This window comes from Eleutherodactylus coqui, chromosome 1, assembly GCF_035609145.1.
Source record: "Eleutherodactylus coqui strain aEleCoq1 chromosome 1, aEleCoq1.hap1, whole genome shotgun sequence".
NCBI classification, from domain to species: Eukaryota; Metazoa; Chordata; class Amphibia; order Anura; family Eleutherodactylidae; genus Eleutherodactylus; species Eleutherodactylus coqui.
The window spans coordinates 353,218,237-353,243,189 of NC_089837.1; the positions used below are offsets into that span (position 1 = coordinate 353,218,237).

The 24,953-nt window shown below is 42.8% G+C and overlaps 1 protein-coding gene across 5 annotated transcripts in view; it reads right to left on the reverse strand.

The window, feature by feature from the left end:
* GTF2I (general transcription factor IIi) overlaps nt 1–24,953 on the reverse strand; it is a 90,168-nt gene that overhangs the window by 20,971 nt on the left and 44,244 nt on the right. For 4 of the 5 annotated variants that reach the window (XM_066577086.1, XM_066577077.1, XM_066577060.1 and 1 more), the window contains 15 exons: nt 24,624–24,682; nt 24,472–24,543; nt 23,895–24,078; nt 22,913–22,971; nt 22,678–22,749; nt 21,192–21,375; nt 20,101–20,159; nt 13,072–13,125; nt 11,250–11,336; nt 10,469–10,534; nt 8,536–8,719; nt 8,399–8,451; nt 7,010–7,087; nt 2,681–2,764; nt 1,069–1,252 (listed from right to left, as the gene is read on the reverse strand). In XM_066577086.1, coding sequence (XP_066433183.1) covers nt 1,069–1,252; nt 2,681–2,764; nt 7,010–7,087; nt 8,399–8,451; nt 8,536–8,719; nt 10,469–10,534; nt 11,250–11,336; nt 13,072–13,125; nt 20,101–20,159; nt 21,192–21,375; nt 22,678–22,749; nt 22,913–22,971; nt 23,895–24,078; nt 24,472–24,543; nt 24,624–24,682 — 1,479 coding nt within the window. The remainder of the gene's footprint in view (nt 1–1,068; nt 1,253–2,680; nt 2,765–7,009; nt 7,088–8,398; nt 8,452–8,535; nt 8,720–10,468; nt 10,535–11,249; nt 11,337–13,071; nt 13,126–20,100; nt 20,160–21,191; nt 21,376–22,677; nt 22,750–22,912; nt 22,972–23,894; nt 24,079–24,471; nt 24,544–24,623; nt 24,683–24,953) is intronic. The other variant, XM_066577069.1, reaches the window with a different exon arrangement.

Here is a 24,953-nt window from a genome sequence, read left to right on the forward strand (position 1 = left end):
CTGGTTCATTTCTATTCCTGAACTATAAAGTAGAGATTCATAAGAATGTGGTCACCTTGTGTGACAGGTGATCTCACACAATTTGATCACAATGTGCGCAAAGAACTCCAAATTTGGAGAACCATAACCATCCAGTTTTTTGCATCTTGATGTATGACCAAAGGGGGGCTCCAATTTCAACATCAGACCCTCCTCTCTCAGTGAGTACCGTCATTATTTGTTTACAATGTCTTATGGGCACTTTTCATTTACACGTTGTTTTCCTTTTCTGAAATTCTTGCATTGGATTTTGGAGTTCTCCCTGACACTCTCCTGTTCCATGGATGCACTCGGTGCGTAAGAAGTGTTTTCTTAAGCTTACAAGGACTACAGGTGTAGCAGCTACCCTTCCCCTGGGCTAGCTGTCCACACCAGGTGAGTCCTTTCTATACATGTATCAGTCACCACTATTGTTTTCTCTATTCTTCTGATTTGCTCCTTCTTGCAAATACGCAGCAGAAATACACGCATGAACACGCTTACGCCCGTGTGACACTGGCCTAAGGGCTTATTCACACCAGCGTTCAGCTTGCATTCAACATCTCTCTGTTCTGCTTTTGGAGCAGCGAAATGGAATTAAACAATTCCATTTTCCCCCATTGATTTCAATAAATTTTTCTAACAATGGAAAGCTTTCAGTTCGCTCCCGTACAAATGATTTTTAATTAAAATAAAAAGTGCAGTTTGAAGCGATGTTGGTTTAGTTAAATGACAGAGGGGAAGCAAACTGAAAGCTTTGCATTTGCTTTCCTTTTTAAACAAAAACAAAAAAACATTGAAATCAATGGGGAAAAACGGAATTGTTTAACTCCCTTGTAATTCCATCTCTCTGCTAAAAAACAAGAACAAAGAGACAGAAAGCCCTAACGCAGCCCTAGCGCAAGGGTGAATGAGCCCTTACTTTGCTTTTTTTTGTATTAAACGTCAGTATAATATAAAAATATTGTCAAATAACATCAAACCTAAATATCATTAAAGATTTTTGCCTGTGATGACCTGATGTTAGCAAGCTCTTAAGTTATGACTCACCTTATAATTGTAAATTTTATAAACTGTCCTGAATCTAGGATTCTGCGCATTGAACTCATCTCTAGATAACTGGGGGCTTTGAATAAAACCCCGGGTGGCATCCCATCCACTACAACACATCCTGGGTTCGCGGTTATTTTCCTATAGGGAACTTTCACTGGGAAGTTCATGCCAATTGCTTCTCCTATAAAACATTAGTACATAAATACATAAATAACGGACTTTATTGTTATTTTTTTTAGCATTACAACTATTAAATTAGTTAATATTGGTTTCATTGATTGATTAGTCAGTAATCCATGTCAAAGAAACACTAAATATAGAAAATATGCAAAAAAGATATTCAAAAAATTCTTTCCTTAAAAGCGGTTATCCAGGAAACGGCCGCTGATATATCAGGGTTGGAGCGGAAGCGCTGCTTCGACCCCTGTGTAGCAGCTGATGCTCCTAATTACAAGAGCAGCGGTCATTGAAATCAATGGGAGCTGCACCTGCAATTACAAGTGCCGTTCCCACTGATTGCAATGAGAGCTGTGTTTGCAATTAGGAGCACCGGCCGCTACACAGGTGCTTCTGCTCCAACGCTGATGTATCGCGACAGCTGCTTCCTGGATAACCCCTTTAATTCTGCCCTTCAGTTATTTAATTGCCAGATGAAATGGAAGAAATTAGGATAAAAATGCCATCTGTTTTCTTTGCATTCTGCAGGATTTTCTAGATTTCTGAAATAAAGTTTGCATTCATTTCCAGGTTTAGTGTCACTTCAAACAAAAAATACCAAATATACAGTAGTAAATGCTCAGTAATATCCCACCACTTCCTTTCTTAATCCCCTATTTTCAGCTTGTAAACATAATTTTTTCTGGCTAGCGAATAGAGGTATAACCTCTATAATACTTTTGTCTTTTTTATACAAGAGTTTTTAACATGACATTGATTTTTTTGGCTATCACGGTACTACACTATTTTTCAATTCATCAAAATAAACCCCTTGTCAAATAACTTGTAGAGATTGAATGAAATCAGAAAATCTCTTTTACATTTTTTTAGTTGAATAGAATTGATCAAAGTCAAAACCATATTATTTCTAGTTCTGTTTTATTAGTCTGGCACATGTATGCAGAGAAAACTCTTATACAGGGTTCTATGTAAGGGTACATTCACACGACCGTATATCGGCTGGGTTTTCACGCCCAGCCGATATACAGCCTCTCTCTGCAGGGGGAGGAAGCTGGAAGAGCCGGGAGCAGTGCTCTGAGCTTCCGCCCCCTCTCTGCCTCCTCTCCACCCCCTCTCCGCCCCTCTGCACTATTTGCAACGAGAGGAGGCGTAACGGGGGTGGGGCTAAGTTCCAGGAATTAGCTCCGCCCCACCTCTCCTCATTGAAAATAGTGCAGAGGGGTAGAGAGGAGGCAGAGAGGGGGCGGGAGCTCAGAGCACTGCTCCAGGCTCTTCCAGCCTCCACCCCCTGCAGAGAGAGGCTGTATATCGGCTGGATGTGAAAACCCAACTGATATACGGTCGTGTGAATGCACACTAATACTGTATATAAGAGGTTTATATTGTTATCTACAATACAATAGATAATTCAGAGTTGTTGTCCACAGCTTACCAAATTTCCAACTAAACAGTTCATTAACCTGCTCCCTCAGCTGACGAGCTTTGTCAACTTTAATTGTTTTTTCAGAGTCCATATCTACAAAATAACATAAAAAAGACCATCATTTGAAACATCAAATAGTAATCAATGCCTTTTCTTGGTAAAAAAAAAAGTGTAAAAGTGTACTAGCATAATATGTGTGGATAAACAGTTAGTTTAGATAAGGACTATGAAGAACTGGGGTGCTGGGGCCTGCTGTTATAAACATAATACAAATACACATATCCACAGATAGTGAGATATAAGAGGCAAATGGTTTCTGACATATTAATACAACATTGTACTCAATTTATATCTGCATCAGTTCCCGGATTACAGAACTGGCATTCTAATATCTCTCTTTTCAAAGCACATAAACTAGGGTCATTGCTGGCAAAACAACCTGCATACATAAATATTTTTCAAAGAAAGGGTTTAGTCTATCCCTCTTAAAACATAACTTTTATTGCTAAAAAATATATAAAAAGGATTTTTTGGATCCTAAAACAGACACAGATATACACAAAAAGATTCAATACAGCGTGACCCCTGTAATGTCCCGGAAAATGTGAATCAAATCCGGTATCTGGGAAGAGGGTTTTGCGAGAAAAAGCCCCCTTGACGGGTAAGTAGGCCCTATAACCCAGTATCCATACAGTCTTTTATTGGCTGGGAAACCTTCAAGGGTCACTTTAGAAAGGTCAAGTTCCTAGCTTGTATATACTTATTTATAGAGAGACAGCTAACAAGCTAATCAAGGGAAGAGGTTGTGCTGCAAAAAACAGTGCAGTTTCTTAATCCTACTGATTTATTAATATGTGCACATACGCAAAGGCTCTCTATATCTGATTTGTATAGTCGCTTTAGGGACGGATGGACAATACAGGATGATGCTTCCTTGTTCAGAAAATGGGCACGAGAACTTCACGACCCCGAGATACCCCAAAAACTCATAGAGGGATGGACCTCTGTAAGAAAAGCCATAACCAATGAAAGATGGCGAGAAACCTATTTCAAAATTATACATGGGGCGATATACGGTTTCGATATTCCCCCACACCCTGGTAATCCAGACAGACTGCTGGCATGCCCTAGATGCTGTCAATCAAAATCCGATTTCATACATGGCATTTGGAATTGCCCCAAAATCAAATCATTCTGGGCAGAGGTCCAGTCCTTGATACATGAGATTGGAGAATTGCTCGTACCTTTAACTCCACAAACCTACGTGTTTCACAATATCCCTAGCCAAACGATAAACACTAATATTATACATACTATTCTTATAATAAGCAAAAGATGTCTGCTATCAAAATGGCTACAAGCCAAGCCCCCGACATCATCCAAAATATTGCAACAGCTAAAATACAACCTAAAAATGAAACGGCTGGAGATAGAAAAATGCGCGGAATCCCAAGCATCGAAATTTTTCAATAAATGGAAGGTTTTCATGGAAAAGTTTCTAGATCCAAACGAGATTGCTGAATGTATGCGTCCATTTAGCAATACAACATGGTATTATACCCAATTGTATGCAAATCGCTTGGGGAAATTAAAGATCACGGTTTAAAATTAAAGATAATATAAAGCAACATTTATTGGATACAATAGGAGAAATTATACAAAGACGAGAACTATAGCTAATCATAATACAAATTCTAAATGGGGGTAACACTGTACTAATACTGAGCTGGGGGGAGGAGGAGAAGAAGAAGGAAAAAAAGGAGGGGAAAGAAAAGTAAGAGTGAAAAATTTAAGAAGATACATCTTTCTTGCGTTCCACCTGTGTATGTATATACTCGCTAATTTAGTGGTTTTAGTGATAATATTGTTAGGTTATAAGTTAACAGACATAATAAAGGAAAGTAGAACAGATGATATATGTTCTTGAAGAATAGCCACTATGTGTGTCATGATGCTTTCAGTTATGTGTTCAACTCTGTTACATACATACAGAAAGAGAATGTTGTATATGTGAAGACGTATAACTTGTGGAAAACAATATGTACTTGGTAAGTAAATAAGACACCACGCAGATATAATAAGTTATGCTGTTTATATTGAGGATATTTTCATATGTATGACACATGGCAGCCATTTATGTCAAAGGTATTATGTCACACATCCGCTGTACTGTTCTGTGATTCTTTCTTTGAAATATGAAAATGCAATAAAAAAGAGTTTAAAAAAAAAGCCAAGATGGGAATACCCCTTTAAGCTTTGGTAAGATTATGAGATATGTTGCATATACAATGTGTACAACTCCAAGTCTAGTAAAACTATCTTTGTGTTCGTTAAAAAACAGTGCAGTTTCTTCTTATATATGTCGCTGTCTAATTATCCACTTATCTTGGACATATATCACCACATAAGGGACCATTAATTCCCAGATATCGATGCATGTGCCAAGAAAAAAAGGAATGGTGGAGATGCCGTGGTCACTGCCACGCAAGTCCCTATGTTCCTTGTGGTAAAATCAGCAAGAAAGAAAAACGGAAAAGATCCTGACTAGAGATGAGCGAACATGTCCGTTACGGACACATCCGCACCCGGACACCGGCTTTGCCGAACACTGCAGTGTTCGCACGTAAAGGTCCGGGTGCCGCCGGGGGGCGGGGAGATGCGCGGCGGCGCGGGCGGCAGTAGCGGGGAACAGGGGGGAGCCCTCTCTCTCTCCCTCTCCCCCCCACTCCCCGCCGCACCCCCCCGCGCTGCCACGGCGGCCCCCGAACTTTTTCGCCCCAACACTGAAGTGTTCGCAAAGTTCGGTGTTCGGGCGAAAAAGGGGCGGGGCCGAACGTGTTCGCTCATCTCTAATCCTGACCAATTTCAACCAGGCTCTAAGAAGTTCTATGGTTCAGAGGTGCATAGGTTCTACGCATTTCCGCTACAAATCATGTAGCTTCATCAGGAACCCAAAGAAACAAGTATCAATATTCAGAATAAAAAGCTGAGCTGGTGGACCCCCAATTATAGAGAGTACCGCCTGAGTGAGGATATAGTCGATCCTAAAACTAGGTTTAGTAAGCACAATTAGCCCAGTATTCCCCTCAAGCAAACGCAGGAACAAAACAAAAAAACAGCAGCAGTACCAGCCTCTGTGGTAGGCTGGTGGCTATGACTCATACCACAGAGGCTGGTGCTGCTACTGTTTTTTGTTTTGTGAAACCCCCTACATAAATATCACATATTAGAACAGGGAAATACAAAAATTCTATGATGACAATTGCCAAACTAATATTGTACATATGGGTGCACCATTGTAAAGTGTAAAGACTCTGGTTTTGATTTTCTACGTTTCGAAGGGTTTTATTTGGTTTAAACTTAAAGTTGGCAACACTTTGCCGCATAGACCCCACGCAGGGGGATATAGTCAAATCTTAACATTGGAGCACAGAGATTCCGTTTTTAAACGGGCATGAACCATTAGCAATAATAAAACAAGAGAGAACGAAGAAGAAAAAAGAAGAGAAAACAAAAAAATAAATAAATAAATAAAGGAAAAGAAAGGAGAGAGAAACAATAACAACAGAAACAGGGTAAAATTTTCAATTGTATGCATGGAAAGGTCAACATTTCATCATACATCACTCAGAAAGGAAGGAACCGATCTCAGTATCTCCATCTCATTATTGTGTTATAGATTGTCTGCAGTATATGGGTGTAGAACTACTCCAATGTCATTCTTATTTTTTTGATGCATGACTTATTAGTTTTCCGCCTATAATCTCACAAAATAGTGTAGGTTCGGAACGTTGGTGTAGACTATCCAGGGGTTCCAAACCTTTTCAAATTGCAGGATTTTGTCTTGACGCATAGCTATGTGTTTTTCATTCAGAAGGGTTTTATTAATGCGGGTTATAAGGAGTTCGGGTTTTGATTTTCTAACAAGTTCATATTAGCCAATTATCTGACCTTTCTTCCTTTAGGTTTTATTTAAAGTACCATTTGGGGTTCCATTGGAACAATGTTGATGATGGGAAGAGTACAGCAGTTTGCAGCACTATTCTTGCCATACAAAATAATGGGACCACAGCACACCCCATTAAAGTTCATAACGTAACTTGAAGTACACCGCTATCCATTTGAAAATGGATTTGGGGTAGCTGTCATGTCTCTGTTGTAAACAGAAGCGATGACGCTAGTGTGAGCAGAGCTTTAATTGTTAGCACTAGTGAACGTTTAACCAGTTACTGCTCGGTCTTTCTGCCCCTGTATGCCAGCTCTCCCATGAATCATGCCTCATCACTTTTTACAAGCACTCTGTGTGCTAAATACTAACACAGGATACATGCTACATACCTGGTACAGTTACTTGGATAATATTCAGATCTTTAACTCCGGATGCAGTAACCAATTTATTAGGTGCCTGTATTCTTTCTTGAATTGACAACAAGAAGTTTGTTAGGCAACTTAAGTTAGAACATTTATTTTAAAAAAACAACATTTTTTAAACTTGACCAGCTTTATCGCTCTTCGCAGATTATTGCAGTGGAGGACAGGAAATATTTGTCTCACAAAGGATTGCCTTCTCTGATACACTATAACAAACCCTCAGTTGTAAACCACACTCAGTCAGTACAGATATTCATTCAGCCTTTTCATGTTAACAACTAAAGGCCAATCCAGTCTAAACACATTTTTCTATCCCTGCATCCCTCACCTGATTTCCTGTCCCACTCTGGAGGTCTTCTATGTATACTGCAGTCACTTCCATGCAGTGCAACCTCCTGTCTGATACTGATCAGGCATCACCTTGATGTTCAGATTTTTCTCGGATTTCGCTTTCACTATTCTGTGCTATCAATCCCATGATGCATCAGCAGCTATAGACTGTAATATCTCTGCCCGCTGGGAGGACAGTGTAATTATCATTACCTCCTACAGTTACCTAAATAGCTTCAGACCATAAGTATAGAGTCAGGAGGATGAGCTGTGATCGTCATTAAAAGTGTGTGACAGGAGCCTCTATTCATCAGCAGTAACTGTGATAGGAGTTTCTGCGTCCCCTTCTAAAGAGCTTGTGTGATAGCATTAATTCCTATGTAATGGACCCGAACTAAAAAAAATAACTTTTTGAGAGGAACATTAACCCTTTGCAATCCAATTTTAGAGTCAAGGTTTCCTAGGGGGCTTTCTCTTTCTGCTGTTATACAATGTTGCCATCTGCTGGCCAGAGCCAGTACTGCAGTATGTGACATGCTGGGGAGGCCCCCGACAACAGAGTGACCAGTAATCTACTGTAAGAATACCCCGCCGGATCAAAGCTGTACAGCCTTCAATCAGAATGTCGTTAGGAGTCAAAGAGTGGATTGGAAAGGGTTAAACTAAGTAAAACTATGGAGGTTAGAATAAGATCACATGACCCACCTATAAAGAAGGACTGCAGGAGTTTCAGATAGAAAGGAATAACTAACTATGGTAATACCAGCTGACATATATACTGGGACACTAGTTACATAATGAAAGAAAAAAAAAAATCACTGGAGTGGTTATTTAATGTTCCTAGTCATGGACAGAAAGCTTAGATCTTGAAAGATGTGGAATAAAAATGTCTAACTCTTCATTATGCATTATTTACAGTCAACTGTGAAATTTTAGAATTAATAGTATAAGTTAAAAAATGCCGAGAAGAATGTCCTGCGAGCCACAACTGGTATTAAGTATGCAGCTTACTAATGGAATACTTACTTTGTGGGTACTGCAGAGATGTGTCTTTTGCAGCAGCCTCAAACAATTCAGGTCTGGTAAAAAATAATTACAGTTACAGTATAAACTCAAAAATTTATTTTTTTAGTGCATGCTGCATAAAGTATAAACTGGCTCACTTTTTAATAAAAAATTTAATCTTGGCTCGGTTTCTGAGAATTTTCTCCAATCTAGGAATTCCAAAAGTAGAGGGCCTGCGGAATGGAACTCCCTCGGGAAGGCCTTCCACAAAGAAGTCTTCTGGGTATGTTTCAAACAACGCAAATGGCACCTTAAATGGCTCTTTCATACCTAGAGCCTCCCCTAAATTAAAAAAAACAAACACTTTAGTAGATCTCAGGTAAAAAAGCTGTTTTAGAGAACAGTCCCCATGCATTAAACCCTACTAGATTGACAATGTCTTCCCATAGACCTATAAAATTACTGCTTATGCATCAACTTTCTTACTGACAATTGCTCAGCTGAGCACCTGCAACAAAGACAAGACAAAAGACCAAACTTCAGAGTAAATCCATATTCTGACATTCTAAAATGGTCAAGTTATGAAGAAGTTAAAACCAATCTGAACTACAGCCAAAAATGGCAAAGTTTGGGGCACACTGTTTAGTTAGAGGGGTATTCCGGTTGCACAAAGTTGCTGTCAGATGAACGATAATCTAATGTTTTTACAGTTCGCAATGTGGTTCTGCTTTGGATTTTGCGTCTTCAGCTCTATAAACCATCACCTTCTCCTGGTACTTCAGAAGTGTTTATTCCCAGGGTGCCCTAGATATGATCTGCAGACACTCCACCGCTACATGTCGGGCTTACTCAGTAGGAACGACCAGGATGGCTTATTGTTCTAGTCAGCTCTTGGGACAGGACTGCTGATCAATGGCAGGGCAGCGCTTAGTGGGGACGAAAGTGCAAGGTGCAAGTACAGAGCGGAGAACTGGGGTAAATGTAGTTTCAAGCTGCAAGTCAGCAGGGATGCGACGGCCATCTTGGAAAATAGCAACGTGTAGTGGTTTTCCAGAACTAACAGGTTATTCCTGCTAAGAGACGAGTTACAGGTATTCATGAGCTGCTGTTATTCCCGCCCATTCTCTGTTGTCTTTCTCAGTATGCAGTGTATTAGCTAAAAGATTGCCAATCAAGTCAGGTGGGCGGGTCTGGCAGCACCTTGTGAATAAACTGGACTCTACTCTTGCTGATAAAAGCAGGAACAAGCTGTAAGTTCTTAAAAACTACTTCACATTACCCTATAGGTGACAGACCGCTGGAATCAGCATATTTGTCATTACGTTATGCTGCCTTCAGTGAGAGCAGAATAAAGGACATGACAGCCTCCCTTGATATTCCATCTTAAATGGGAATATACTTATCTGCCACACATTAGCACCGATCACTAGTAAGCTGGCCAAATCATAATATGTATATAGTATTTGGACGGAAGTTTAAATAATATGAGAGTCAATATCTGTAATAGTGTCTTCAATAAAACAAGTTCAGACAATACATTAAAGAGGTTGTCTCGCGAAAGCAAGTGGGGTTATACACTTCTGTATGGCCATATTAATGCACTTTGTAATATACATCGTGCATTAAATATGAGCCATACAGAAGTTATTCACTTACCTTCCCTGCGCTGGCGTCCCCGTCTAATTTCAGCGTCTAATCGCCCTGATTGGCTGGAATCGGCACACGTGACAGGGCGGAGCTACGCGATGACGCGTAGAAGGGGGCGGAGCCAGAACGCCGCTGCTGCCGAACCGAGCCGAAGGCAGAAGACCCTTCTGCGCAAGCGCGTCTAATCGGGCGATTAGACGCTGAAATTAGACGGAGCCATGGAGACGGGGACGCCAGCAACGGAACAGGTAAGTGAATAACTTCTGTATGGCTCATATTTAATGCACGATGTATATTACAAAGTGCATTAATATGGCCATACAGAAGTGCTTACCCCCACTTGCTTTCGCGAGACAACCTCTTTAAAAATACATTAAAAGCAAAGACTTTTGAAAGTTGGAAGGGTATATGCCACTTTGTTGAGACTATAAAGCTACTACTTACCACATTTCTCATCAAACAGTGCTTCAACTTTTTGTTTTAGATCAGTAATCTTAGCATTCCAGGCCTCTGTTGTGGGAGGAAATGGGACAATTAGGTTAATATACAACAATAGAATAAAGGTGGCTGCTGTGCACAGAAAACCTGGAACTAAAGCAGCACTGCAGACTCTTCATTTATATGATTGGTGGGGGTCCAGTCTCTGGGATCACAAATTGATGGTATATCATAAGCTGTGAATAAGCCATTAACTCTAAATTAGATGAGTTACAAGTGATACAAGTATGTAACATCACAACAGCCTACTCTCTTCTTTTAATTGTATGTTTTGACTGCATCAGAAACAGCATCCAAATCACTCATCATTCCACTTGTGACGAGGGTGATTAGGCTAACAGGTAATTGTTTTTGTAAATTACACTCTGTAAGGTAAAGTCCCCATTACTGACTTGTGACGTTTTCTTGGCAGACTGTTTTGTGGGGTGTTTTTTCCATTGCCTTCCCCAGTTATCTTTACCCCGCAGCGAGCTGGGTACTCATTTTACCGACCTCAGAAGGATGACAGGCTGAGTCAAACTTGAGCTGGCTACCTTCGCCGGGGATTGCACCTGCAACCTTCTGGTTGTGAGCGACAGCTTAGGACTGTATTTCTGCTGCCTTAACACTCTGTGCCACACGATGCTATATTATGTAAACCCTTGTCTTAAGATTTTTTAAGCTTATCATAAAAATGTTATCTAGGCAAGGAAATGCTTGAAATGAGAAAATGCTACATTTCTTTTACCAAAGGAGAACTCTCTTCCCCGTGATTTACAAATCATTGTAGAACCATTGGATTGTGTAGAAGAGCACACTACACTTTTGGGTTTATCTGGAATTCAAAACAGGAAAAAAAGGAACATAAATATACTATAAATATTCATATAAGCATACGATTCTGAATGATAAAGATAAGTACATCAATCTCTCCTTCCATGGTTGAGCCTGATGGACACCCATTACTAATATACAAGACCAGTAGAGTCTGTTTACAATATAATATGACAGTTGAGGAAAAGAGTGCAGTGTCCAATGCTCAGAGGAAAGCAACATACCCTGAGTGCTCTGAACATCATGGTCATGTAGGGCCATGCACTGTAATGTATATGTGCACCCTTCATAGTCATACATGGCAGTAGAAGAGTCTTTGAAAATGAAATAGATTTTCTAAACTAGAGATTTTAAATTTTGCTTTGAAGTGGTATTTATTTTGTTCTTAGTTCTAAACCCCTAACATAGAATAATAAGATTATGGGGTGCATTAAAAGACGTATATGTGCAAATGACGAGAATGTTGTTCTTCCTCTTTACAAGTCACTGGGCAGACCACACATGGATTATTGTGTACAGTTTTGGGGACCGGTACTCAATAAGAACATATCAGAGCTTGAGCAGGCCACTAAAGTAATACATGGAATGGGCGGACTACAATACCCAGAGAGGTTATCAAAATTGGAGTTATTTCGTTTAGGAAAAAGATGTCTGAGGGGCGACCTAATAACTATGTAGAGATATATTAGGGGACAAAACAGACATCTCTCCCATCATCTGTTTATACCCAGGACTGTAACAAGAGGGTGTACTTTACATCTAGAGGAAAGAAGGTTTCTACACAGACATAGTAGGGGGGTTCCCTAATGTAAGAGCAGTGAGACTATGGAACTCTCTGCTTGAGGATGACGGCACTCACTAAAGGAGTTCAAGGGGGGCCTGGACGCCTTTTTTAAATCTAACAATATTACATGTTATAGTCGCTAATTACTTCAGACGGGTTGTTGATACAGAGATTTATTCTGATTGCTAGATTTGGAGTTGAGAAGGATTTTTTTCCCCCTAAAATGAGGAAAATTGGCTTCTACCTCACAGTTTTTTTTTCCTTCCTCTGGATAAACATTACAGGAAACACTACAGAGATGAGCACAACTATATAAAAACACTTCGGGATTTAAAACAGCCACCCAAATAATTTTGCTATTGGGAGCTGCAAGCCTTTTCTGGTCTACCAGAGGAGCCTTTCCCTGGGCTCAAATCCAGGCTAACGGTATGGATATTACAGGAACAACCAGCTAATGTGTGCTGCTCACAAAGGGCTGACACATAATGCTAGACTATTTTCAAGCAAAAAAACTTATTTTCAATAAGGGCAATGTGTTTCAACCCCAGAGTGGGTTCTTCTTCAGGCATACACCTTGCATTATATTTGTCAGCCCTCTGAACAGAGGGCCCTTGGTGCAGTTAACATTCTAGAGGTCCAAATAGCCAAAGTACAAGCTCTGCTTATGGTGGGAAGAAGATTCCCAAGTTACAGCAATGGTTACCAAATTATCAAATAGTCTCCTGTCATGACAGATTCATTTTAACAATAAAACAGTGTAAAACTCAATATATACTGTATAATGGCTTACAGAACGTGCATAAAGCAGACACAAGTCACTACAAACTACTGCCATCCTGTAGACATCATTAGTTTAGTGATGTAGACTATAAATTGTACTCACTGCAACTATTTACTCCATACCAATGCAGTTCATAAGTTGCACTTTCAGAGGGACAGCACCATATCTTACCATTATCTGAAGTTTGACTTCCTTGACTCTGTTCTTTGTCTGAGTTCTGAACTGCTTCAAACAAAAACAATGAGTTATGTTGCCTATTAGATTACACATCCACCAAGGGCTATGAAAATAATTATTCAATTATATGTCACCTTGCTATCACACATTGACCATCTAACCCTAGACACTGTAAAATGAAGGTAATGTGTTTGTTACTTATGTGCGCATGAGCTTGTTTATAATAATAGTTACTGCAGAATATCCACATAGTGTACCTATAAAAATGTTCACTCAATTCCATGCTTGGTGTAACAAAGCTGAATTTCAGCTAATTATGTTTTTTTACACTCGTTAACAGGAAATTATGGATTGTTTTGCTAATTATACTACAATACATGTGAATGGTGTTTTCTGCAGAAACAAAGTGCACAGAATTAAGGGCATGTTTATTAACGTAAATCTATCAGATTGATTTTAGGGTCTAAACTAGAGATGAGCGAACGTACTCGTCCGAGCTTGATATTCGTGCGAATATTACGGTGTTCGGGATGCTCGTTACTCTTAACGAGCACCACGCGGTGTTCTGGTTACTTTCAGTTTCCTCTCTGAGACGTTAGCGCGCTTTTCTGGCCAATTGAAAGACAGGGAAGGCATTACAACTTCCCCCTGTGACGTTCAAGCCCTATACCACCCCCCTGCTGTGAGTGGCTGGGGCGATCAGATGTCACCCGAGTATAAAAATCGGCCCCTCCCGCGGCTCGCCACACATGCCTTGTGACTTAGCTGAGGGAAAGTGCTGCTGCTGGTGCTGCTGTAGGGAGAGCGTTAGGAGTCAGTGTAGGCTTCAAGAACCCCAACGGCCCTTCTCAGGGCCACATCTACTAGTGTGCAGTACTGTGTTAGCACAGTATTTTTTATTTTTTTTTGTCCAATATTGGATCTGCAGAGCATTGCGCCCTGCAATAGGGACAGAAGTGGGGGTTAGGCAGGGAGAGTGTTAGGAGTTAGTGTAGGCTTCAAGAACCCCAACAGTCCTTTTTAGGGCCACTTCTATCCGTGTGCAGTACTGTCCAGGCTGCTGTTAGCAGTGTTGCATATTTTTTTTTTTTTCTCAAAACCGGCTGTGCAGAGCATTGCACCCGGCATTAATACTACAGGGATAGAATTGTGTAGGCAGGGCCAGAAGACATTTATTATTCATTGAATACACGCAGTGGGGTCTTCCCTTTGCTAAAAAGGAAAAAAATTATATTTGGCCAGCCTGTGTCAGTCCTAAGGTCTCCGTGTACGTGTGTGCTGCGTGGACAACGTACAAAAATCAGACGCAACCAGCTACGCTTTACTGCAGCCTAGCGCCATTGTCTTTCCTGACTGGCAAATACCTGCTCTGCTACAGTTAATAACTCTGCTACACTATAGTTGTGTGACACTTTTTGAGGGCCACACCACAGATATTAAACTTCTTGTTTTTCATTGAATACACGCAGTGGGGTCTTCCCTAAGCTAAAAAGGAAAAAAATTATATTTGGCCTGCCTGTGTCAGTCCTAAGGTCTCCGTGTACGTGTGTGCTGCGTGTACAACGTACAAAAATCAGACGCAACCAGCTACGGTTGAGTGCAGCCTTGCGCCAATTTCTTTCCTGCCTGGGAAATCAAATCACTGGTAATACAGCATGCTGAGGGGTAGGGTTAGGCCTAGAGGATGTGGATGCGGCCGAGGACGCGGAGGGCCAAGTGAGGGTGTGGGCACAGGCCGAGCCAGTGCGGTGGCCAGGGGTAGAGGCAGGGCCAGACCGAATAATCCACCAACTGTTTCCCAAAAGCGCCCCCTCGCGCCATGCCACCCTGCAGAGGTCAAGGTGCTCTACGGTGTGGCAGTTTTTCACAGAGACGCCTGACGACCGACGAACAGTGGTGTGCAACCTTTGTCGCGCCAAGATCAGCTGGGGAGGCACCACCAACAGCATGCGCAGGCATATGATGGCCAAGCACCCCACAAGGTGGGACGATGCCCGTTCACCGCCTCCGGTTTGCACCACTGCCTCTCCCCCTGTGCCCCAACCTGCCACTGAGATCCAACCCCCCTCTGAGGACACAGGCACTACCGTCTCCTGGCCTGCACCCACACCCTCACCTCCGCTGTCCTCGGCCCCATCCAGCAATGTCTCTCAGCGTAGCGTCCAGACGTCGCTAGTGCCACAGTTTGAGCGCAAGCGCAACTACGACGCCACGCACCCGCACGCTCAAGCGTTAAACGTGCACATTGCAAAATTGATCAGCCTAGAGATGCTGCCGTATAGGCTTGTGGAAACGGAGGCTTTCAAAAGCATGATGGCGGCGGCTGCCCCGCGCTACTCGGTTCCCAGTCGCCATTACTTTTCCCGATGTGCCATCCCAGCCCTGCACGACCACGTCTCCCGCAACATTGTACGCGCCCTCACCAACGCGGTTACTGCCAAGGTCCACTTAACAACGGACACGTGGACAAGCACAGGCGGGCAGGGCCACTATATCTCCCTGACGGCACATTGGGTGAATTTAGTGGAGGCTGGGACAGAGTCAGAGCCTGGGACCGCTCACGTCCTACCCACCCCCAGAATTGCGGGCCACAGCTCGGTGGTGGTATCTGCGGCGGTGTATGCTTCCTCCACTAAAGCACCTTCCTCCTCCTCCTCCTCCTCCAACGCAACCTCTGTCTCGCAATCAAGATGTGTCAGCAGCACGTCGCCAGCAGTCGGTGTCACGCGGCGTGGCAGCACAGCGGTGGGCAAGCGTCAGCAGGCCGTGCTGAAACTACTCAGCTTAGGAGAGAAGAGGCACACGGCCCACGAACTGCTGCAGGGTCTGACAGAGCAGACCGACCACTGGCTTGCGCCGCTGAGCCTCCAACCGGGCATGGTCGTGTGTGACAACGGCCGTAAGCTGGTGGCGGCTCTGCAGCTCGGCAGCCTCACGCAAGTGCCATGCCTGGCCCATGTGTTTAATTTGGTGGTTCAGCGCTTTCTGAAAAGCTACCCCCACTTGTCATACCTGCTCGGAAAGGTGCGCCAGCTCTGCGCACATTTCCGCAAATCCCACACGCACGCTGCCACCCTGCGGACACTGCAACATAGGTTTAATCTGCCAGTGCACCGACTGCATTGCGACGTGCCCACACAGTGGAACTCTACGCTCCACATGTTGGCCAGACTCTATGAGCAGCGTAGAGCTATAGTGGAATACCAACTCCAACTTGCGCAGCGCAGTGTGAGTCAGCCTCCTCAATTATTTACAGAAGAGTGGCCCTGGTTGGCAGCCATCTGCCAGGTCCTTGGAAAATTTGAGGAGTCTACCCAGGTGGTGAGCGGCGATGCTGCAATCATTAGCGTCACCATTCCTCTGCTATGCATCTTGAGACGTTCCCTGCAAAGCATAAAGGCAGACGCTTTGCGCTCGGAAACAGAGCCGGGGGAAGACAGTATGTCGCTGGATAGTCAGAGCACCCGCCTGTCTATATCTCAGCGCGTTGAGGAGGAGGAGGAGGAGCATGAGGAGGATGAGGAGGAGGGGGAAGAGACAGCTTGGCCCACTGGTGAGGGTACACATGCTGCTGGGCTGTCATCCTTTCAGCGTGTATGGCCTGAGGAGGAGGAAGAGGAGGAGGAGGAGGATCCTGAAAGTGATCTTCCTAGTGAAGACAGCCATGTGTTGCGTACAGGTACCCTGGTACACATGGCTGACTTCATGTTAGGATGCCTTTCTCGTGACCCTCGCGTTACACGCATTCTGGCCACTACGGATTACTGGGTGTATACACTGCTCGACCCACGCTATAAGGAGAACCTTCCCACTCTCATTCCCGAAGAGGAAAGGGGTTCGAGAGTGTTGCTATACCACAGGGCGCTGGTGGACAAACTGATGGTAAACTTCCCATCCGACAGCGCTAGTGGCAGAAGGCGCAGTTCCGAGGGCCAGGTAGCAGGGGAGGCGCAGAGATCAGGCAGCATGTACAGCGCAGGCAGGGGAACATTCTCCAAGGCCTTTGCCAGCTTTATGGCTCCCCAGCAAGACTGTGTCACCGCTCCCCAGTCAAGGCTGAGTCGGCGGGAGCACTGTAAAAGGATGGTGAGGGAGTACGTAGCCGATCGCACGACCGTCCTCCGTGACGCCTCTGCCCCCTACAACTACTGGGTGTCGAAGCTGGACACGTGGCCTGAACTCGCGCTGTATGCCCTGGAGGTGCTTGCTTGTCCTGCGGCTAGCGTCTTGTCAGAGAGTGTGTTTAGTGTGGCTGGGGGAATCATCACGGATAAGCGTACCCACCTGTCAAACGACAGTGCCGACAGGCTTACACTCATCAAGATGAACAAAGCCTGGATTTCCCCAGACTTCTCTTCTCCACCAGCGGACAGCAGCGATACGTAAGCAATACGTAGGCTGCACCCGCGGATGGAAGCTACGTTCTCTCTCACCATCCAAAACGGGGACATTTCTGCTTCATCAATCTGTGTCTAATATTCCTCCTCCTCCTCCTGCTCCTCCTCCTGAAACCTCACGTAATCACGCTGAACGGGCAATTTTTCTTAGGGCCACAAGGCTCACTCATAATTTTTCTAAACAATTTTTATATGTTTCAATGCTCTTAAAAGCGTTGAAACTTTAACTTGAACCAATTTTTCGTTAAACTGGGCTGCCTCCAGGCCTAGTTACCACTTAAGCCACATTAACCAAAGCGATTAATGGGTTTCACCTGCCATCTTGGTTGGGCATGGCCAATTTTTTGGATGTACATTAGTACTGTTGATACAGCAATTTTTGTGGGCCCTCGCCTACAGTGTAATCAAATGAATTTTTAGCCCACCTGCATTACAGCTGACGTTACATCCGCTGTGTTGGGCAATGCAATGGGATATTTTTGTGTATCGCCGGTGGGTTCCAGGGAGCCACCCATGCTGTAGGTGCACACGGAGTTTAACCTACATCTGTCCACTTGTAAAGAACCCCAGTCTGACTGGGGCATGCAGTGTGGGCCGAAGCCCACCTGCATTAAGCACGACATTACTACCTCAGCTGTGTTGGGCAATGCAATGGGATATTTCTATGTACCGCCGGTGGCTTCCTGGCACCCACCCATGCTGTGGGTCCACAGGGAATTATAAATGCATCTGTTTCCACTTGTAAAGAACCCCAGTCAGACTGGGGCATGCAGTGTGGGCCGAAGCCCACCTGCATTAAGCACGACATTACTACCTCAGCTGTGTTGGGCAATGCAATGGGATATTTCTATGTACCGCCGGTGGGTTCCAGGGAGCCACCCATGCTGTGGGTGCACACGGAATTCCTATTGCGGAGTTGTACCTGCCTGTGACTATTTATAAAAAACCGCGGTCTGACTGGGGCGTGCAGACACCTTGACAGAATGAATAGTGTGTGGCACATAGGTTCCCCATTGCTATGCCCACGTGTGCAGCTCCAGATGGAGGTGGCACAGGATTGGATTTCTCATTGCTTCTGTACAGCATTGTGGACTATCAGCCCGCCCCTTTTATGGGGGGGTCGCTGCCTAGCCATGCTAACCCTCTGCAGTGTGTGCCTGCTTTTCCTGTGGCAGACGCACTTATACATAGACATGAGGGTGGTGTGGCATGAGGGCAGCTGAAGGCTGGGCAGGGACAGTTTGGTGTGCGCTGTGGACACTGGGTCGTGCGGGGGGGGGGGGGGGGGGGTTGGGCAGCATGTAACCCAGGAGAAGTGGCAGCGGAGTGTCATGCAGGCAGTGATTGTGCTTTGTTGGAGGTAGTGTGGTGCTTAGCTAAGGTGTGCATTGCTAATGAGGGCTTTTCAGAAGTAAAAGTTGTTGGGAGGGGGGGGGCCCACTCTTGCCGGTATTGTGGCTTAATAGTGGGACCTGTGAACTTGAGATGCAGCCCAACATGTAGCCCCTCGCCTGCCCTATCCGTTTCTGTGTCGTTCCCATCACTTTCTTGAATTGCCCAGATTTTCACACGTGAAAACCTTAGCGAGCATCGGCGAAATACAAAAATGCTCCGGTCGCCCATTGACTTCAATGGGGTTCGTTACTTGAAACGAACCCTCGAGCATCGCGATAATTTCGTCCCGAGTAACGAGCACCCGAGCATTTTGGTGCTCGCTCATCTCTAGTCTAAACTATATGGTCTCAACATTTTCTACCTTGTGAGCCACATTCGACTCAAAACTAGAGAAACATTTTTAGACTAGGACTACATGGCGATTTGGGGCGCGACACACATCATGCAGCCAAAGATTGCACTATCATCTAAATGAATACCGCTCACAGTTGCCACACCTCAACGATCACAAGAAATCCACACCTGATGGATTTCTTGAAATTATTGGGTTACAGCAACTTGCAAATCACAATGTGACCCTATTCACTTACATAAGGATGATATGTAGCAGGGCCATTGTGCGATCTTTGACTATGTTATGTGTGTCGTGCCCAAAATTGCAGAGTAGCCCGAGCCTATAAGTGAACAAAAAATTATGAAATTCCAAAGATTTGCTGAGGAGTATTTCATTGTTAAATTTGATACTAGTATGATGCCATCCGAATTTGCACTATTTGGTGGTTAGGATGTGTCTGCAATAATATTTTTTAAGAAAAAAGAATGTTTGCTTTTTTAGGTTTTTTTTGTGTGTGGTGGAGTCAAATGCCTGTATTAAACAGCTTAGATGCCACGGCTGCTATGGACCCTGGCATCTAAGGGGCTCAAAGGCTGGGATCAGAATAAACTCTGGTTCCTGCTGCAGCAGTGAGATGTTGGCTGTATTTTAAAGTTGGCATGGGCACAGTATCATCTGCTGATGGCAGTGGTACAGCTTGTGTGCCTATGGCACTCCCTAAATGTACCACTAGGTCTTATTGTAGTAAGATTATAGCAATTAGGAAATACTGGTCCATCCATTTGTGAGAAGAGATTAAAAAAAATTCTAAGAAATATTTTTGCAATCACTGTGAGATAGCTACATGTTTCAATGTATTGATCATGTCACTTTTATTTCAAAGCATGATTTCCTTACCTTCTAAATTTATTTTACTGACAAGCTCAGGAGGCAGGTGCGGTGCTAGAAGATGTGGCCTGTTAGGGAAAATCAGAAATACATGACCATTAAATCCAAGCAATTAATTTACATATTTTTTTCTCAAAGCTTTTAAATGTTTCACATTACCCAAAACTACTGAAATATATATGTGTCAATGACATAACTAGTTATAGTATTTGATTTTAAAATGACTTGAGGTTTGCAGTATTTCCACAAGTAATTAAATCTAAAGTATCACCATTTTAAACTGAGGGTGCATTCCCACGAACGTATATCGGCTCGGTTTTCAAGCTGAGCCGATATACGTTGTCCTCGTGTGCAGGAAGGGGGGGAGGATGGAAGAGCCAGGAGCAGGAACTGAGCTCCCGCCCCCTCTCTGCCCCTCCTTTCATTGCAAATAGTGCAGAGGGGTGGAGAGGAGGCAGAGAGGGGGCGGTAGCTCAGTTCCTGCTCCTAGCTCTTCCATCCTCCCCCCCCCCCCCGCACACGAGGACAACGTATACCAGCTCGGCGTGAAAACCGAGCCGATATACGTTCGTGGGAATGCAGCCTTAGACTGTATATAGCTAATGCAATATCGTTTCAAATAAAATCCTAACAATATTTTATTTGGGAGGTCAGTGCAGCAAGTGACTATTCCCCATGCAAAAGGGGTATTCTGGAACCTTGTTAACTTTTTCTATTGACGACCTACAGACTCGATTAAATCCCTGACGATCAGCTGATTCCTGATGCCACTGTCACTACTGCCAGCAGAGGAAGCAGAAAGCGCTGATCTTAGCAACGGCACTTGGAATCAGCTGACTTCCACGGATTCGAGCGACAGGTCACCACCAATCATCTATTGATGATCCGTCAGTCATCAATAAAAAAAAAGTTAACAAAGTCACGTAAATTCCCATTTAAGTGAAGATCCAATCACTTCTTTGCTTACGGAGGAAAGGTTTCCTAGTTGTCAGCTCTATTGCCAGATGCTGGTGGTGTACTTGGCAGCTAAAATGCACAGCTGGCTACTGCGTAGAAGCCATTTACATACAATTTATCAAAGAAGAAACTGCATTACTTACTTCTTAACGATGAACTTGATTTTGGCACTTCCTCTCACAATCCTCTCTAGCCGAGGGATTCCAAACCATGTGGGGCTTCGAAATGGAATTCCTTCTGGCAATCCCTCCACAAAGAGGAACTCTGGATTAGATTCAAACACTGGATAAGGAACTTTTAATTCTTCTGATAGTCCCAATGCATGCGCTGAAATGAGAGGGAAAAGGGAAATTAAACAAATCTCGGATATACCTGCTAAATACTCACATAATACTGCATTCATTATGTTTATTAAGCGATCAATAATAATCCCACTCATGGACTCCTCACATACGTTACTATGGAGGAATCCAACTTCTTGGCTTTGAAGATACCACAGAATTGGACTTTACACGGTGATATACTTCCACTTGTCTAAATAAACACCCTGACCATAGAATCTGTTTGTGAAGTTCATCCCACATAGGATGTTCAGTATCAGGGTACCCTTAGACCTGCATCTGAGGCTGTAGCTGTTTGGGCAAAATGCTACATCTCTGGTAGCTATGTTTCAAACTAGATAGACACATTCTGCTCCATACTCTTCTCAGGTGGAACCCACAGGCTGCTCACTTGAACTTCAAATATGTTAAGTTCACATCTTCCCAATTTAAAGGGAAATCTAGTCAAACTGATCTTCTCATATGGTACAGATAGATAAGAGAAGATCACATTGATAATTTGAGCTCAGTTCTATATTGCCAATCACAGAAAATGGCCATATACTTACTGACTAAGGAGGGCAGATAGCTGCATCCCCTCAGCATGCAGGTAGCAAACTGCCATCTGAGGGAGCTAACTACACTTTGTATCTACTCTGTGTGGGACTATACACCAAGCAGCTACCCCCCTCTATATGAAGAGGTTGTGTGAATGGCTGTCTCATCGGTGTCCCTCACAGGTGCAATTAGCACCCTCATATGGCAGTTTGTTACCTGCATGCTGAGAGGATGCAGCTATCTTCCCTCCTTAGTCAGTAAGTATATGGCCATTTTCTGTGATTGTTTGTTTTTATATTTCTCCTTCTGTGACGTATTTATATCAGTTCTATATTGCAATCAAACCCCTTTGACAACACTCAAATTTCTGTCAATCTAAAAATCTGTCCAATGTTCTAAGCAAAGGTCCATTCAAATCAATGGGGTTTTGTTTAGAACATTGGAACAAATTCATTAATCTACTTACGGCAGTTTTCTGCTGTAAATAGATTTAAAAATATTGCATCCAAGCCAAATTTCAACTATCTGACTTGTTTGAAACAGTTTAGCATTATCACTTCTCATCAGAACGTATTTGATGCATTTAATCAACAGAAATATGGAGTGTGAATGGTTAATTTTATTAATGTTACTTACTATTCTTATTTTCATTAATGTGTTCCCTCTTCCAATATTCTGCCACCATGTGACTGACTGATTACTAGTAATAGCAATAATAACAAAAAGAAAATATTAATGACCCATGGCTTACCAAATTTTCTGTTAAAGATTTCTTCAACTTGTTTCCTTAATTTAGTAATTCTAACATTCCAGTCTTCCTTTGCTAGAAAAGAGACACACAAAGTGCCCAGTGTATTCCCAATGTAGCAGTTTATGAACATTAAACAAAGCAAACTGTAACAAGGACGTTGAGAAGAAGTGTTTCTACTTATATTAGCACTCAGACCATTATAATGTTATTACAGTGCAAGTCTTTACTTATGTACCTGCGGCATTTGTTCGGTTTTGAACGGATTCTGAGACTGTCTGTGTGAGAAGCTCTGGTCTGTTAAGGGGAACAAGTTGAACAAAAGAAATACACTAATTAAACTATGCATACTTCATGATAATAATATGTCACCTGCAAAATTCCATTTCAAAAGAAATACTTTAAAGAGACCTTGGGGTTCACATGCAGAGTATATAGTTAACATACCCCCTTTTCAATGTTGCTGTCATGGTTTGTCCTATTCCCAGTCCCCTCTTTAGGTTTGTAAATTGGCCACCAGATTCTCAGACTATTGCCTTATGACTCGAGACACTTCCTCTGCTCTTGGGTGCACCAGCACTGATGACATCAGCATTATGTCCATCCTCTATCTTTCCCTGAAAGTCCCTTGCCCTGAAAGCTGGTGGGAGTGTCTGAGACTACCGAACTACAGTGTGATAGGGTAGTTTGAGAATCTGACAGCAATTTAACATACATGAATAGGTGACAGAGAATGGCATAAACCAGATCAGTAAAATGAAAAATTCTCCAAAAGGAAAGAATAACCATGTAACATCTCCCATTTGCATACTAAATTTCACACAGAAGCAATGCAGGCTTATAAGTCTCCTCACACCTACTTGGTACTCTTCACAAAAAGAAATAGTACTTTTCCCAATGTGCAGTAAAAATCACATGACGACAGTGTTTTCGGACCCATCACCATGTGTCTCTGTACCAGAAGGCTTCTGAACATAGTCAGTGATTTAGATGACAGAGGCCACAGCTGAGGACATAGCTGTGTTTGGTTAGACTACTGTGCCTCTGTATGCAGTTCTGATGATGAGCTATGCACATACATATTAGTGCACTAAGATCATTCTCAGCTGAGCTGTGATCTTAAGAAATTGCTTTTGGGACCGTAGTGAACCCCAGTGTAATGGCCCAAAGTGTGAAAAGTGAACCTCTCCTTTAATCAATACAGTAAATAAACCACTTACCTCTTGATTACAAATTTGATCCGGTTGCCAACCTGAATAATCTTTTCCAGCCTAGGAATCCCATACCAGGATGGGCTTCTAAAGGGAATATTATCTGGCAGCCCCTCCACATACATATCAATGGGATTAGCTTCAAATCTTTGGTAAGGTACAGGCATCGGCTCTGTCTTTCCCAAAGCTTCAGCTAAAGCAGAAAGAAAATACAGCAAACATTTAAATTGTCTCTAGTTTTATGGTGTATTATGCTTAAACCACATTTAATTTACAGCAGTGATTGAAAGCCTAATAAAATCTCATGTGTAGAAGGGTGTAAAAATATATGCATATAAATTCCTCAGCTCAAACTGAGTTTCACAGCTGACATGACCTCTGTAACCCTTATTCTACAGTCCAGCCAGATACCTACAGGCACCAGCCGACACAAGCAGACCTCAGCCAACCACAGTCAGTATATATTATATATATATATATATATATATATATATATATATATATATATATATATATATATATATATATATATACACACACACACATACATATACGTGCATACAGTATATATATGTATAACACCTACCAAACTTTTTACTGAACAACTGATCGACAAGTTTTCTCAGCTTCGTTATCCTTGCATACCACTCTTCTTTTACTATAGGAACAAGAAATGAACTTTAATTGAACAACGAGATAGGTTGTTAGAACATGACATTAAATATGAAATCATATTACCTCCTGTAGATGTCCTCTCAATACTTATGGCTTCTCTTGTTGTATTCAGAAGTTCTGGTCTAAGGGGATGTTTAAAGAAGCTTACATTGTCAGATGCTTTTATAATACAAACATTGTAATAATCTTAAATGAAATGTGGAAATGTATAAGAACAAAATGTGATGTGAAGTGACTGATAAGACTAGTGGATCCATGTCAAATAAGATAAATCAAGACGAATGACAATTCTTCATATCTGCAGCTTGCAGATGTCAGAAAAGGGTTTTCTGCCTAGAGATGTTGCCTATCAACCTGTATTGGACATCATGAACATTTTACTAAACCAACTGT